Source organism: Neomonachus schauinslandi, chromosome 13 (genome assembly GCF_002201575.2).
Source record: "Neomonachus schauinslandi chromosome 13, ASM220157v2, whole genome shotgun sequence".
Taxonomy (NCBI): Eukaryota; Metazoa; Chordata; class Mammalia; order Carnivora; family Phocidae; genus Neomonachus; species Neomonachus schauinslandi.
The window spans coordinates 18789002-18806110 of NC_058415.1; the positions used below are offsets into that span (position 1 = coordinate 18789002).

At 34.3% G+C, this 17109-nt stretch overlaps 1 protein-coding gene across 4 annotated transcripts in view; it reads left to right on the forward strand.

Moving 5' to 3' along the window:
- VPS13A (vacuolar protein sorting 13 homolog A) overlaps positions 1-17109 on the forward strand; it is a 269920-nt gene that overhangs the window by 11603 nt on the left and 241208 nt on the right. For all 4 annotated transcript variants that reach the window (XM_021689382.1, XM_044920643.1, XM_021689383.1 and 1 more), the window contains exons 2-5: positions 5796-5839; positions 8039-8081; positions 10463-10558; positions 10815-10916. In XM_021689382.1, coding sequence (XP_021545057.1) covers positions 5796-5839; positions 8039-8081; positions 10463-10558; positions 10815-10916 — 285 coding nt within the window. The remainder of the gene's footprint in view (positions 1-5795; positions 5840-8038; positions 8082-10462; positions 10559-10814; positions 10917-17109) is intronic.

Consider the following 17109-nt stretch of genomic DNA (forward strand, 5'->3'; position numbering starts at 1 on the left):
TTACTATGTTTTTGTATTAAGTTTTGAAATCAGGAAGAGTGAGACTTCCAGTTTTCTTCCCCCCCACCCCCCACCTTCTAAAAAGATTGTTTTAACAATGGGGGTATCCCTTGTGATTCCACATGAATTTAAAAATGGATTTTTTATTTCTGCAAAAAATATTGGGACTTTAATGTGGGTTGCATTGAGTCTGTAGTTTGCTTTGGGTAGTATTGTCATCTTAACAATATTAAGTCTTGCAGGCTATGAACATGGGATGGATGTCTTCCTGGTTATGTATGTGTGCCTTTAATGTCATTCAGCAGTGTTTTATAGTTTGAAGGTAGAAGTCATTCACCCCTTTGGTTAAGTTTATTCCTAAGTGTTTTGTTATTTTCCATGCTATTTTAAATGGAATTGTTTAATTTTTATTTTGGACTACTTACTGTTAGTGTAAAGAAGCACAACTGATTTTTGTGTTTTGATTTTGTATCTGGCAACATTGCTGAAATCATTTATTCTAACATGCTTTTTTTTGATGGGAAATTTAGGGTTTTCTTCATATAAGATTATATCGTTGGTGAATAGAGAATTTTACTTCTTCCTTTCCAACGTGGATGCCTTTTATTTCTTGTCTAATTGCTCTGGCTAGGACTTTCAGTACGATGTTGAAGGAAGGTGGCAAAACTGTACATCTTCATCTTGTTGCTGATGAGAAGATTCATTTTTCACCATTGAATGTGATGTTCATTGTGGGCTTTTCATATGTGGCCTTTGTTATATTGGGGTTGTTTCCTTTTATTCCTAATATGTTGAGGGTTTTTGTCATGAAAGGGTATTGAAATTTTTTGAATGCTTTTTCATTGAGATGTGGGTTTTTTTCTCCCCTTCAGTCTGTTAATGTGGTGTATTGCATTGATGTTCTTATATGAAACCATCCTTGCATTCCAGGAATAGTATTGGGTTGTGGTGTATAATCCTTCTAATGTGCTGTTGAATTTTGTTTGCTAGTATTTTGTTGAGGGTTTTTTTTGCCAATATTCATTGGGGGTAATGATCTGTAATTTCCTTGTAGCATCTTTGTCTCTGGTATCAGATTCATGCTGACCTCACAGACTGAGTTTGGAAGTATTTCCTTCTCTTTAGTTTTTTTGGAAAAGTTTGAGGAGGATTGGTGTTCTCAAATGTTTGGTAGAATTCTCCAGTGAAATCATCTTGTCCTAGACTTCTGTTGTTGGGAGGTTTTTGATTAGTGAGTAAATCTCCTTACATATTATAGGTCTGTTCAGATTATCCATTTCTTGATGATTCATTAGTAGTAGGGTATGTTTTTCTAGGAATTTATCCATTTCATCTAGGGTATCCAGTTTGTTGATGTACAGTTCATAGTACTTTCTTAAAATCTTTTCTATGTAAAATCAGTAGTATGATTCCTTCCAATATTCCTGATTTTAATTGTTTAATTCTTCTTTCTCTTAGTTTATTAGCTAAAGATTTTTGAGGAACCAATTTTTGATCTCATCAGTTTTCTCTATTGGGTTTTCTGTTCTCTATTTTAATTATCACTGTTCTAAACTTTATTATTCTTTCTGGTAGCTTTGTGCTTAGTTAATCTCTATTTCTTTAAGGTACAAATTTAAGGTGTTAATTTGGGCTATTAATTTTTAATGTAAACACTTACAGCTGTAAGTTTTCCCAAGACTGTCTTTGCTGCAGCCTATAAATTTTGGTATGTTGTGCTTTCATTTTAGTTTTTCTTAAGTTTTAAAGTTTTTCTTGTGATTTCTTCTTTCTTGTGATATCTTCTAAGAATTTCAATCTCTTAAAATTCAGATTTTTGTTGTTGTTGTTTTTGCCTAATACATGACCTGTCCTGAAGAATGTTTCATGAGCACTTGAGAAAATTGTGTATTCTGCTCTTGTTGAGTAGAGTGTTTCATATATGTTTTTAAAATTCAGTTTGTTTCCTTCTTAATCTTCTGTCTGGTGATTCTGTCCATTATTGAAGTTGTGTGCTAAAGCCTCCTACCATTATTGTAGAGCTGTTTCTTCTTATCTGTCAATATTTGCTTCATATTGTGCTCTGGTGTTTGGTGAATATATGTTTACAATTGGCATGCTATGTTTATAATTAGTGAATTGACACTTTTATTATTATATGATGTCCCTCTTCATCTCTTATAATGGCTTTTGACTTACAGTCTGTTTTGTCTAATATGTGTATAGCCATATCTGGTCTCTTATTATTTGCATGGGAAATCTTTTGCCATTTTTGCACTTAAATTTTAACTATGTTCTTAGAGCTGTAGGGGCATCATGTTTTGTTTGGTTTTAAGTACATTCTGCCTGTGTCTTTTGAATGGGGAGTTTAAACTGTTTACATTTATTTCTTTTCAAATTTTTATTTAAATTCCAGTTCACATAGAGTGTAATGCTAGTGTTAGGTGTAGAATTTAATGATTCATCACTTATATGCAACACCCAGTGCTCGTCACAAGTGCCCTCCTTTATCCCCACCACCTATTTAACCCATCCTTCTGCCCACCTCCCCTGCAGTAACTCTCAGATTGTTCTCTATAGTTAATAGTCTGTTTTGTGGTTTGCTCAGTTTTTTTTTTTTATTTATTTTTTACCCCTGTTTTCATCTGTTTTGTTTAAATTCCACACGAGTGAAATCATATGGTATTTGTCTTTCTCTGACTTACTTGCTTAGTATACTATTCCCTAGCTCCATCCATGTCTTGCAAATGGCAAGATTTCATTCAGTTTTATGGCTGAGTAATGTTTCATTGTATATGTGTATATATATGTTTATATGCATATAGACACACACACATATATATATACACCATATCTTCTTGAACTGTTTACATTTAAAGTAATTACTGATAGGAAAGGCTTACTATTTTCATTTTGTTAATTTCTGCATGTCTTATAACTGTTTCATGTTTTAACTTTGTTCCTTTGTGTTCATTTTTTTTTTTGTGTGACCCTTTTTGATTTCCTTATTTCCTTTTTGTATATTCTGTAGATATTTTTTTTGTAGTTCTGTAGGAATTACATATAATACCTTAACGTATAAGAACGTATCTTAAACTGATACCAACTTTAATCCCATACAATAACGTTACTCTTTTACAGCTTGCCTTCCCAACTTTGTTATTGATGTAACAGATGACATTTTTATACATTATGTACCTATTAACATAGACTTACAATTCTTAAGTTCTTTTGTTTTTTAAATGAAAGAGTTGAATTTAATTTAAATTTCAAAAATAGAGAATAAAAAATGGAGTTACAAAGTAAAATTATAGTAGTTTTCATATTGTCCATGCACTTGCCTTTCCTGGAGAACTTTATATTTTCATATAGCTTCGAGTTACTGCCTAGCATCCTTTTTTTTTTTTTTAAGATTATTTATTTGAGATAGAGCATGTGCATGCACATGAGTGGGGGGAGGGGCAGAGGGAGAGAATCTTCAAGCAGATTCCCCACTGAGCACAGAGCCCAATATTGGGCTCATCCCATGACCCATGAGATTGGGACCTGAGCTGAAACCAAGAGTCAGACACTCAACTGACTGAGCCACCTAGGTGCCCCATGCCCAGCATCCTTTCTTTTCAACTGGAAGGACTCTGTTTAAGATTTCTTGTAAGATAGATCTGTTAATGAAGTCCCTCAGCTTTTGTTTATCTGAGAGTATCTTAAAAATTTTTTTCCTAATTTTTGAAGTAGATATAATACTTTGTTGAATATAATGTTCTTGGTTGACTTTTTTTTTTTCCCCTCCTTTCACCACTATAAATATATCATTTTCTGTAAGGTTTCTGCTGAGAAATCCACTGATAGTCTTTTTGAAGATCCTGTGTAGATGTCAAATCGCTTTTGCTTTTAATACTGTTGATGATCATGTTTCTTGGTTGAGATTCTTGGATTTCTGTATACGTATCTTTCCTCAAATTTGGGAAAATTTTGGATGTTACTTCTTCAACTAAGCTCTCTGCCTCTGTCTTTCCTCCTTTTGGGACTCTCATAATGCATATTGATCCATTGATCCATAATGCATACTTATGTCTCATAAGTCTGTTTCCCTCGGTTCACTTTTTTTTTTTTGGCCATCACTACATTTTCAGATGACCTATTTTCAAGTTTGTTAATTCATTCTTTTGTCTGTTGGAGTCTGCTTTGGATGTTCGCTGGTGAATTTTTTAATTCAGTTATTCCTTGTACCTTTGTCGGGGAATGTGTGTGTTTTCTCTGCTTTTTTCCAAGATTTTTTTTTTGTTGGCCTAATTTACATAAAACATTGTATAAGATTAAGGTGCACAACATTATTGATTTGCTACAGTTATATATTGCAGTATGATTATGATGGTAGCTTCACTAACATCTCTATCCTGTCACATAATCATCATTTCTTTTTTGTGGTGTGAACATTGAAGATCTAGTGTCTTTGCAACTTTGAAATAAATAGTACAGTATTGTTGATTATAATGCACTGTGGTGTGCATTAGATCTCCAGAACTTAATCATCTCCTAGTTGCAAGTTTGTATCTTTTAACATAATTTCCCCAGTTCCCCCACATCCTAGCCCCTGGTAACCAGGATTCTACTCTCTGTTTCTGAGAGTTCAGGCTGTTTAGATATTACATATAAACAATACCATATCGTATTTGTCTTTCTGTGTCTAAGCATAATGCCCTTTAAGTCCATCAGTGTTGTCATAAATGGCAGGATTTCGTTCTTTCTCATGGCTGAATAATTTCCATTATGTGCATTTATATCAATATCATATCTTTATCCATTCATCTGTTGATGGACAGTTAGATTGTTTCCATACCTTGGCTATTGTGAATAATGCTACAATAAACATTGGAGTGCAGATAATCTTTTCAACATCCTAGTTTTTTTTTTTTTGCCCTATGCCCAGAAGAGGTATTTCTGGATCATATTCAAGTGTTTTATTGTTTTGTTTTTGTTTTTGATTTTCTGTAGTTTGGTTATGATATGCTTAGTTGTAGATTTTTTTATTTCCCTGCCTTGTGTTCTCTTAGTTTTCTGGATCTGTGGTTTGGTGTTTTTATCATTAATTTTGGAAATTTCTCAATCATTACTACTTCAAATATTTATTTCTTCTCTGTTTTTCCTTTTGGTATTCCTCTTATGCATATGTTACAGCTTTTACAGTTGTCCTACAGTTCGTGGACATTGTTGTTTTTTCTTTTACTTTTCTCTTTGCATTTCAGATGGGGGAATATATATATATATATATGTACAAGCTCACTGATACTGGATCTTACAAATTTCCACTTGTTCATTGCAAGTATATTTAAATACAGTTCTTTTTTTTTTTTTTTAGCATATTTGTATTTTATGCAGCTTTACTAGAGTCCTGTTATCTGTATAATTCTGATTAAAATATTTGTTTACATTACAGTGGGCTATAACCATTAAGGTCCTGGGATCAAGCCCCGCGTTGGGCTCCCTGCTCAGTGGGAAGCTTGCCTCTCCCTGTCCCACTCCACCTGCTTGTGTTCCCTCTCTCGCTGTCTCTGTCTCTGTCAGATAAATAAAAAAATCTTAAAAAAAGAACAAGGACATCTCATAACCCACTTTAAAAAAATATGGATAAACATACAATCTTAGACTAAGTTGAAGAATGAGGGTGAGCTAATAAGATTACAGATTATTTTGTTTTCTGTTATGCACATTATTTTTAATTTTTCTTTCATTTATAACATTTAAGGATGAAGTATGCCTTTTTAAAATGAAAAATATTTTAATATTTTAATTTTACTTTTTAAATCTTTTTTTAGGAGCTGTGGCCTTGAAGAATCTTGAAATTAAAGAAAACGCTCTGGTAGGTTTTTGTTTTTGTTTTTTTTCCTCTTAGGCTCTATTTATTTTAGAGAGTGTAAGGTGGGGAGGGGGAGAGGGAGAGGGAGAGAGAATCTCCAGCAGATTCCCTGCTGAGTGGGTAGCCTGACGCATGGCTCATTCCCATGACTCTGAGATTGTGACCTGAGCTGAAATCAAGAGTCAGACACTTAACTGATTGAGCCCCCAGGCATCCCTTTGGTAGGTTTTGAGTGTAAAAAATGTGTAATGTCAGAGCATTTATAAATAGGTAGACCTCTTGATTTACTTTATCATCTTAAATTATTCAAGCTTAGAGAAAACTTTTTGAAAATAATTTTTGCAAAATGTGGATTTTACAAAGTGGACTTTTCATCTCCTTAAAACCACAAACTTGTAATTTTCCCTGTTTAAAAATATTCCTAATTCTTTTCTTTCTATATGATTTTAAATGGTTAATTGATCTTTCTAATAGTTCTCAAGTTTTGTTTTTTTAATACTGTGGTAATCATTTTTTTACCCAAGAATTCAGTGATATTAATTACATTTATGATGTTGTACAGCTATCAACCAGTATCTTCTGTAACTTTTCCCTTAGGTCAAAGGGAACCCTATAACCATTAAGAAATAAGTCCCCATTCCTGTTCCATGTAGATCCTGTTAGCCTCTAATCTACTTTCTGACTCTGAATTTGCCTATTCCATGTAGCTCATATAAATGGAATCATGCTATGTTTGCCATTCGCTGTTCAACATATTTCACTTAGCATAATTTCTTTAAGGTTTGTCCATGTCGTTTGTATCAGAACATTACTTCTTTTTGTGGCTGCATAATATTCCACTGTATCTATAAGCAACATTTTGTTTATCCATTCATACATTGATGGATACTCCAGTTTTTTCTGCCTTTTGGCTCTTGTGAATAATGTTGCTGTAACATTGGCAGTAACACGTCTGTTCAGTTACCTATATTCAGTCCCTGCGGGTAAATGCCTCTTAGTGGAATTGCTGGATTTTATGGTAGTTTTATGTTTAGCCTTTTCAAGAACTGTCACTCTGTTTTCCATGGTAGCTGAACCATTTTATATTCCCATCACCAACACATGGAGTATCCCGTTTCTCCACATCTTTGCTAACAATTACTTTTTAATGTTCTTTTTTAAAAAAAATTTAAGGGTAATCTCCCCAATGTGGGGCTCAAATTCATGACCCCAAGATCAAGAGTCACATGCTCTACTAACTTACCCAGCCAGGCACTATTTTTTGTTTTTTGATAATACCTGTCTTAATAGATATAAAGTGGTATCTCATTTTGGTTTTTCTTAGCATTTCCCTCATGACTAGTGAGATTGAGCATCGTATTATGTGCTTTTTGGCCATTTTTATATGTTCTTTGGATATGTCTATCGAAAATTGCTGATTTTTTAAATCATGTTTTTGTTTGAATTGTAATTCTTTAAGTATTCTTAATATTTTCCCTTATCAGATTATGATTTGCAAAACTTACCCCCATTCTTTGTGTTGCCTTATGCCTCTGTTGACTGTGTCCTTTGATGTACTAATGTTTTTAATCTTGGTGAAATTTCATCTGTTTTGTTCTTTTATTGCTCATGTCTTTGGTATGATAACCAAGAAATCATTGCCAGATCTGATGTCAAGATTTTACTATATATTTTCTTCTAAGGGTTTTGTAGCTTTGGTTCTTATGTTTAGGTCTTACATCGATTTTGAGTTCATTTTTATATATAAGGTAAGGGTCTAACTTCATTCATTTGTGTGTGGATATCGAGTTTTCTCAGAACCACTTACTGAAAAAGTTGTCCTTTTTCCTGTTGGATGGGGAGAAATTTTTTTGAGGATATTTTTTGCAAAATGGAGTTTTAACCTCCCTGTGAGGACACACTGACAGTGAAATTCACCCCCCCCCCCCCCGCCCCAGTACAACATAAAGGCAGTGTGACTTCGATATGGGTAACTTAGGTGGTCTGTATTACTTTTCCCCTATCTGTTTAAAAATGATCAGTCTCCCTGAATTTTGTGGATTTGAGAATATTACAATTACGTATCTATAAATTTAAATAGGTGTTGAAGGTAAAGACAAGGTGTGAGTTAACTTAAACCCTTTAAATAATTTTGGGAAGAAAAAGTTCTCTGTTTTGTTGGCCTGTATATGTACTAATATTTTATATATGATATTTTCGTAGAGTCAACTGGATGTACCATTTAAAGTTAAAGTTGGTCATATAGGTAAGCTGTGCTTATTATTTGAATGTCCTTCTTGCTGGACATAGAGTAAGAATTATATGCTTAGTATCTCTTTAATGTGATATTTTTTATGTTTCTAAGTATTGAATATCATGTGTTCTCATCTGGGTAGAACTTAGTTGTGTAACTTAAAAATACCATGTGGTCCATATATCCCTTGTTTAAAAACTGAAATTATGCATCTTGTTAGGTGTTAAAAATGAGTTAATTGAGGGCCAGTGTGTTAAATAGCATAACTATCTCGGTTTCTTAGGTTTCTGACTAGTTATTGCTATATTCTGATTTATCATGGGTATATGGTCTAAAAAGTCAGGTCTCCATCATCCAGACAGTGTGGCTAGGGATGAGTCAGAAAGTTAGTTTCTGAGGTTGTTTGCATACCTCTGTCCTAGCACCTGTCATTCTTTAGTACCATTTTTTTCTTCTACTAGACAGTAAGTTTAAGTAGGTTCAATTTTTATTCTCACCACTTAGTACAATACCTGGCAAATAGTAGGGACACAATTTGTTGAGTGAGTGAAGTATACACTTCCAAATGAGCAGTATAGCATTACAACTACTTTTATAGGAACATATTTTCCCCTTGCTATTTTTTTTTAAGATTTTATTTATTTGAGAGAGAGAGGAGAGATAATGAGTTGGGGAGGGGCAGGAAGAGAGAGAGAATCTTTAAGCAGACTCCCTGTTGAATGCAGAGTCCGGAGGGGCTTGATCCTATGACCTTGAGATCATCACCTGAGCTAAATCAAGAGTCAGACACTGAACTGACTAAGCCACCCAGGCGCCCTTCCTCCTGCTGTTATTGGGTGTTGTTAATCTTACTGATCTTTCAAAGTTCCCTCATTTAGCGTGCAAAATTACGTATATAGCAAGTATAAATACATACATATTTTAAAAGCTATATTTATGTGGAGGATTTTTGGAATTGCCTTTGTTTATATTTTTTGTATTTTACAAACTTTCTATAAGTCTGTACTTTACTGAGGAAAGAACTTTTTTGTTTCAAGATTTACTGGTGAAAATGGTACATTATTAACTTCGTGTGTGTTTCTTTGATTACTTAATGCTGTTTTGTCACTGTTCTCTGTTCTTTTGTTTATTTGCTTTTTTGGATTTGTTTCATTAATTTTTATTAACATATAATGTGTTATTTGTTTCAGGGGTACAGGTCTGTGATTCATCACAATTCACAGCGTTCACCATAGCACATACCCTCCCCAATGTCCATCACCCAGCCACCCCACCCCTCCCACCCCACTCCACTTCAGCAACCTAATGTATGTGTATGTGTGTAAGCAGTCTACCTGATACATTTATAAATTGTATCAGATTTGTCACAATTATTTTTTCTAATGTGTTCATTCTGGTTATATTTTGGACCATACACAAACTTGAAATGGTCATTATCTCTGATTTTTAAACTTAGAAAGTCATCTGTCTTTTAGAAATCATAGTTTGGTTCTTTTTCTCTGTATTGACTGTGAGATGAAATCTTTTTCTCAATTTGGATTTTTTTAAATACGGAATTTTGAGGTTATGTAATGAGATATATCTATGTTAATTTTTTTTTCCCTTCCCCAATTACTAATTAGTTAATGTAGCCATTGTGTTGTTAATCGCTCCCTTGCCAATTATGGCAACTATTTCTAAATGAATTGACTCGTGCTTTCTAAAAAATTTTAAAGTATTTTAAAACTATTATGGAAATTTGCTTTTTTTCATCCCCTCCTCCTCACCTCTATTATGGAAATTTTCTAAATTCACAAGAATAGAATCAGTATAATGAATACCTTACATCGTGTTTTTTAGTTCAAGAAATCTAATGCTTTAAAAAATACTTTCCTAATAGATTGTAGTAAAACATTTTCATTAGTTTGAATGATTTTCTAATCTTGTCCACGATCTTTATTACCATAGAAATCTGCGAATACAAACACAATTATGTATATGTATATATAGCCTGTATATATGAAAAATACATTCTTCAATTTTATAGTCTGCCTTTTGAAAGTGTAATAAAAATACTTATAGTGATTTGAAGCAAGAATTGGGGAAATCAGGATTATAATATCAAGGGTTGTTGGTTAATTGCAGAAGAATACTAATGTTTGTGGTGCAGATTGCCATAAAGAGAAACTGGTAAATTTTTAGAATATCATTTAGTAGATTTTCCAACAGTACTAATAGACATAATTTCAAATCATCTCAACAAAGGCTTGTTGTTTGTTGTTGTAAAATAGCTTTCTGTAAAATGACTCAGCTTGTCACTTTATTTCTTCTAATGTCTAACAGAAAATAGGCTGGCAGTAAATGTGGTTGAATGAATATTATTATTTTTTGTCCTTTTTCTAAAAATCATATAGGTAATCTTAATCTTATAATTCCGTGGAAAAACCTGTATACTCAACCAGTTGAAGCTGTCCTGGGAGACATTTATTTACTCATAGTGCCTTCTTCTAGTAAGTGAAATTTTAAACATTATAACTTAAAGTACTTTTATTTGTGGGTGGAAAAAAATATTAATATTTGATAATTCAAAATACTTTTGGTGAATTTTTTGAGATACTTTTATATTTAAATTAGCATCTGGAAATTCACATTAAATTGGTTTTTACTCTGAAATTGCAGACTTTGAATTAGTGATTATTTTCAAGGATATATTTTAGAGTGATTACACTTAAGGTAATTACATATTCTTTTTCATGCTTCCTGTAGAAATAAAATATGATCCTTTAAAAGAAGAAAAACAACTCTTGGAAGCAAAACAACATGAACTTAAACGAATAGAAGAAGCAAAACAAAAAGTAGCTGATCAAGGTAAAGGAAACAGTAAATAAGAATGATAATAAGGAAAGGAGAAAAGACTTAAATATCACATTTGAGTATTATTTTTCTCTGGAGGCATTGAAATTACTTAACAAATATGAGGGAATCTTATGGGGAATTTTAATGTGGTTTGTGTATTTTATCATGTTTACAAAACTTTTATGGAAACTTACCTTATGACAAATAATATATCTAGCTTATTAAGGGTAAGGTTAGTTTTTAACTGTAAAAAATTAATTTCATTAAGTATATTTTGTTTTCTAGCTTTTAAAAAAAATCCCATTTTATCAATTCTTAATCTTTTGGGCGTACTTAGTCCCTTGATATATTTTTGTTTTCCCAAATCTGTTTGTTCACTCTGGGGGTTCATATCCTTTCCTATTCAGCCTAGACCAAATAGTCCATTATTTCAACACTTTACTTTTCTCAGTGGAAGAACTGTTCTGCAGAAATCTGCTTCCTTCCTGTGCATTGGTCACTATCACCAGGTACTTTTTGTACTCTGTTCTCTAGTGAAGCTTTCTCTTTAGTATGTAAAAATACTGTAGCCTGTCTTATCTTCAAACACAAAATGATCTTCCTAACCTAGTTACCTGCTTACCTTCTGTTCCTCTGTCCTTTGTCCAATAGCTGACCATCTTAAAAATATATGTATATCACCAACCTTGCCATGCATTTATTTTTTCACTAAAAAAGTGAAATCCAATAATAAACATTTCACCCTTTGGCAAAGAGGTAAAAATAGTAAAGGAGATTTAACACAATTCTGGTGACACTTCTTATAATTGTTTTTTCTTCTCTCAGTTCATTCATATCCTGTGTAGTTGTTCACCACTATACCCAATCATGTTTTTCTTTAATATTTTTTTTATTGTGGCATACATATAACAAAGTTTACCATCTTAACCATTTTTTTAAATTTTATTTACTTGAGAGAGAGTGAGTGAGCATGAGCAAGATAAGAGGGAGAAGCAGACTCCTCACTGAGCAGGGAGCCTGATGCGGGGCTCGATTTCGGGACTCTGGGATTATGACCTGAGTGGAAGGCAGGCGCTTAACCAACTGAGCCACCCAGGCGCCCCCGCATCTTAACCATTTTTAAGTGTACAGTTCAGTGGTATTAAGTACATTTATAATGTACAACCAATACTACCATCCGTCTTCATATCTTTTTTCTTATGAAATTGAAACTTTATACCCATTAAATAATAACCCACCCATTCTACCCCCCCCCCCAAAACACACTTCCAAACCCCTTGGCAGCTACAATTCTACTTTCTTGTCTCTCTAACTTTGAATACTCTGAGTACTTCATGTAAGTGAAATCAGTATAACTTGTTATTTTTCTACCTGGCCTATTTCACTTAGCATAATGTCTTCAAGATTTGTCCACGTTGTAGCATATGTCAGAATTTCCCTTTTAGCTGAATAATACTCCATTTTTTGGATGTTCCACATTTTGCTTGCCAGTTCACCCATCAGTGGACACTTGGGTTTCTTCCATGCTTTAGCTATTGTGATTAATGCTGCTCTGAACATTGGAGTACAAGTATTTCTTTGAGACGCTGCTTTCAGTTCTTTTGGCTATATACACAGAAGTGGAATTGCTGGATCATGTGATAATTGTACTGTATTTTTGACTTTTTGAGGACTTCCCATACTGTTTTCGATAGGGTTTTGTATGATTTTACATTTTCACCAATAGTGCACAAAGGTTCTGATTCCTTTACATCCTTGTGTACAGCTGTTATTTCGTCTTTTTATTTTTTAAATTTTATTAGTCACCATACGATACATCATTAGTTTTTGATGTAGTGATCCACGATTCATTGTTTTCAAATAACACCCGGTGCTCCATGCAGTACGTGTCCTCGTGCCCTCCTTAATACCCATCACCGGGCTAACCCAGTCCCCCACCCCAACCTTCAGTTTGTTTCTCAGAGTCCATAGTCTCTCATGGTTAATCTCTCCCTCTGATTTCTCCCCCTTCATTTTTCCCTTCCTTCTCCTAATGTCCTCCATGCTATTCCTTATGTTCCACAAATAAGTGAAACCATATGATAGTTTACTTTCTCTGCTTGACTTATTTCACTTGCATAATCTCTTCCAGTCCCATCCGTTTTGATGTAAAAGTTGGGTATTCATCCTTTCTGATGGCTGAGTAATATTGCCTTGTATATATGGACCACATCTTCTTTATCCATTCGTCTGTTGAAGGGCATCTCGGCTCTTTCCACGGTTTGGCAATTGCAGACACTGCTGCTATGAACATAGGGGTGCGTATGGCCCTTCTTTTCACTATATCTGTGTCTTTGGGGTAAATACCTAGGAGTGCAATTGCTGGGTCATAGGGTAGCTCTATTTTTAATTTTTTGAGGCACCTCCACACTGTTTTCCAAAGTGGCTGTACCAACTTGCATTCCCACCAACAGTGTACGAGGGTTCCCTTTTCTCCACAACCTCTCCAACATTTGTTGTTTCTTGCCTTGTCCATTTTTGCCATTCTGACTGGTGTAAGGTGGTATCTCACTGTGGTTTTGATTTGAATTTCCCTGAAGGCTAATGATGATGAACATTTTTTCATGTGTCTGTTAGCCATTTGTATGTCTTCTTTGGAGAAGTGTCTGTTCATGTCTTCTGCCCATTTTTTGACTTGATTATTTGTTTTTTGGGTGTTGAGTTGGAAAAGTTCTTTATAGATCTTGGATACCAGCCCTTTATCTGTAGTGTCCTTTGCAAATATCTTCTTCCATTCTGTGGGTTGCCTCTTTGTTTTGTTGACTGTTTCCTTTGCTGTGCAGAAGCTTTTTATCTTGATGAAGTCTCAAAAGCTCATTTTTGCTTTTGTTTCACTAGCCTTTGGAGATGTTTCTTGAAAGAAGTTGCTGTGGCCGATGTCAAAGAGGTTGCTGCCTTTGTACTCCTCTAGGATTTTGATGGATTCCTGTCTCACATTGAGATCTTTCATCCATTTTGAGTTTATCTTTGTGTAGGGTGTGAGAGAATGGTCGAGTTTCATTCTTCTGCATGTGGCTGTCCAATTTTCTCAGCACCATTAATTGAAGAGGCTTTCTTTTTTCCATTGCATATTTTTTCCTGCTTTGTCGAAGATTATTTGACCATAGAGTTGAGGGTCCATATCTGGGCTCTCTATTCTGTTCCATTGGTCTATGTCTGTTTTCATGCCAGTACTGTGCTGTCTTGGTGATCACTGCTTTGTAATATAGCTTGAAATTGGGCAACGTGATGCCCCCAGCTTTGTTTTTCAACATTTCCTTGGTGATTCGGGGTCTTTTCTGATTCCATACAAATTTTAGGATTGTTTGTTCCAGCACTTTGAAAAATGTCATTGGAGTTTTGATTGGGATGGCATTGAAGGTATAAATTGCTCTGGGTAGCATAGACATTTTAACAATGTTTATTCTTCCGATCCATGAGCATGGAATGTTTTTCCATCTTTTTGTGTCTTCTGTTTCTTTCATGAGTTTTTTGTAGTTCCTAGAGTATAGATCCTTTACCTCTTTGGTTAAGTTTATTCCGAGATATCTTAAGGTTTTTGGTGCTACTGTAAATGGAATTGTTTAATTTCTCTTTCTGCAGTTGCATTGTTAGTGTATAAGAAAGCAACTGATTTCTGTGCATTGATTTTGTATCCTGCCACATTACTGAATTGCTGTGTGAGTTCTAGTAATTTGGGAGTGGAGACTTTTGGGTTTTCCACATAAAGTAAATAAAAGGTATTCAAATTGGCAAAGAAGAAGTCAAACTCTCTCTTTTCACAGATGATATTTTGTCTTTTTTTTATGGGGATGAAGTGGTATCTCATGTAGTTTTGATTTGCATTTCCCTAAAGATTAGTATTTCAGCATCTTTTCATGTGCTTATTGGCCATTTGTGTATCTTCTTTGGAGAAACGTCTGAGTCTTTTGCCTATCTTTTAATTGGGTTGTCTTTTTGTGTTGGGTGGTAGGAGTTCTTTATATATTTTGGGTGTTAATCCCTTACTAAATACATGATTTGCAAATTTTCTCCCATTCTTTGTGTAACTCTTCTGTTGATAGTGTTGTATGAACAGAATTTTTAAATTTCCATGAAGTTCATTTTTATCATCTTCTGTTGCTTGTGCCTTGGTGTCATACATAAGAAATCATTGCCAAATCCAGTGTCATGCAGCTTTTGTCCTATGTTTTCCTCTGAGTTTTACAGTTTTAGGTCTTAAATTTAAATCTTAGATCCATTTTAAGTTAATTTTAGTATATATTCTTAGATAAGGGTGCAGCTTTATTCTTTTGCTGTGGATATCTTGATACCCAGTTTTCCCAACATCGTTTATTAAAACAACATCCATTCCTGATTGAATAGTCTCGGCCCCTTATCAAAAATCATTTGACCATATGTGCAAGGGTTTATTCTGTGTGCTCAGTTCTATTTCCTTTGTCTACATATCTGTCTGGCAGTACCACACTGTTTTGATTACTGGAGCTGTGTTGTAAATTTTGAAATCAGGAAGTTTGTTTTTCAGCTTTGTTCTTCCTTTTCAAGATTGTTTTTTGCTCTTTGGGAGTCCCTTGAGATTCCATATGAATTTTAGGATGTGGATTTCTATTTCTGCAGAAAGTATAATTGGAATTTTGATAAGGATTGCTTTGACTCTATAGATTGCTTTGGGCAGTATTGACATATTGTTTTCCAATCCATGAACTTGGAATGTGTTTGCATTTATTTATGTCTTTTAAAATATCTCTTGGTAGGCTTTTGTAATTTTCAGTATACAAGTCTTTAGCCTACTTGGTTACATTAATCTCTAAGTTATTTTATTCTTTTTGATGCTGTTGTAAAGGGAATTGTTTCTGTAATTTCCTGTTCAGATTTTTCATTGCTGGGACTGGATATGCAATTGATTTTTTTTTTTTTTTCTTTTCTTTTTTTGAGAGAGCGAGGGTTTGAGCACTTGCGTGTGAGATTGCGGAGGGGCAGAGGGATGGGGAAAGAAAGTATCCCAAGCAGGCTCTGTGTTCAGCATGGAGCCCAACACAGGGCTCAATCTCAGGAATCTTGAGGTCATGACCTGAGCTGAAATCAAGAGTCAGACGCCCAACCGACTGAGCCACCCAGGCACCCCTGCAATTGATTTTTTTTTTTTTTTTTGATGTTGTGCCCTGCTACTTTGCTGAGTTCATTTACTAGTTTTTTTTTTTTTTTTAAAGATTTTTATTTATTTATTTGAGACAGAGAGAATGAGACAGAGAGCACATGAGAGGGGGGAGGGTCAGAGGGAGAAGCAGGCTCCCTGCCGAGCAGGGAGCCCGATGCGGGACTCGATCCCGGGACTCCAGGATCATGACCTGAGCCGAAGGCAGTCGCTTAACCAACTGAGCCACCCAGGCGCCCTCATTTACTAGTTTTAACGGTTGTTTTGTTGGGTAGTTAGGATTTTTCTTAATATAAGATCATATTGTCTGTGAACAGAGATAATTTTACTTCTTCCTTTCTGATTTCTTTTTTCTTGCATAATTACTCTGGCTATACCTTCCAGTAAGTATTATGCTGAATCAAAGTGACAAAACTGGAAATTTTTGCTGTTTTTCGAGGAAAAGCTTTCATCCTTTCCATTAAGCATGATGTTTGCTGTGGGCTTTTTCTGGATTATCTTTATTATGTTGAGATATTTTCCTTCTAGTCCTACTTTGTTGACAGTTTTTATTATGAAAGGGTATTGAAGTTTGTCAAATGCTTTTTCTTCATCAATTGAAATGATCATTTTTTTTTAATTTGGTAAATGTGTATTACATTGATTTTTATGTATCTAGCATGCTTCCGTTGTAGCAATAAATTGTGAGTCATGGTATATAATCTTTTTAATGTGTTGTTGAATTTTGTTTGTTGGCATTTTATTATTTGCATCAATATCAGGAATATTGATCTGTAGTTGTCTTGTAGTGTCTTTGTGTAGTTTTGGTATCAGATTAATGCTGACCTCATACATTGAGTTTGGAAGTATTCCTTTATTTTTTTTCTTTTTTGAAGAGTTTGAAGAGGATTGATGTTTTCTTTAAGTATTAGGCAGAATTGATCAGGTAAGCCATCAGTTCCAGGGCTTTTATTTGTCAGGAGAGTTTTGGTCCCGTCCTTTCCTTTCCCTCTCCTCCCTTCGCCCTCTCCTCCCTTCGCCCTCTCCTCCCTT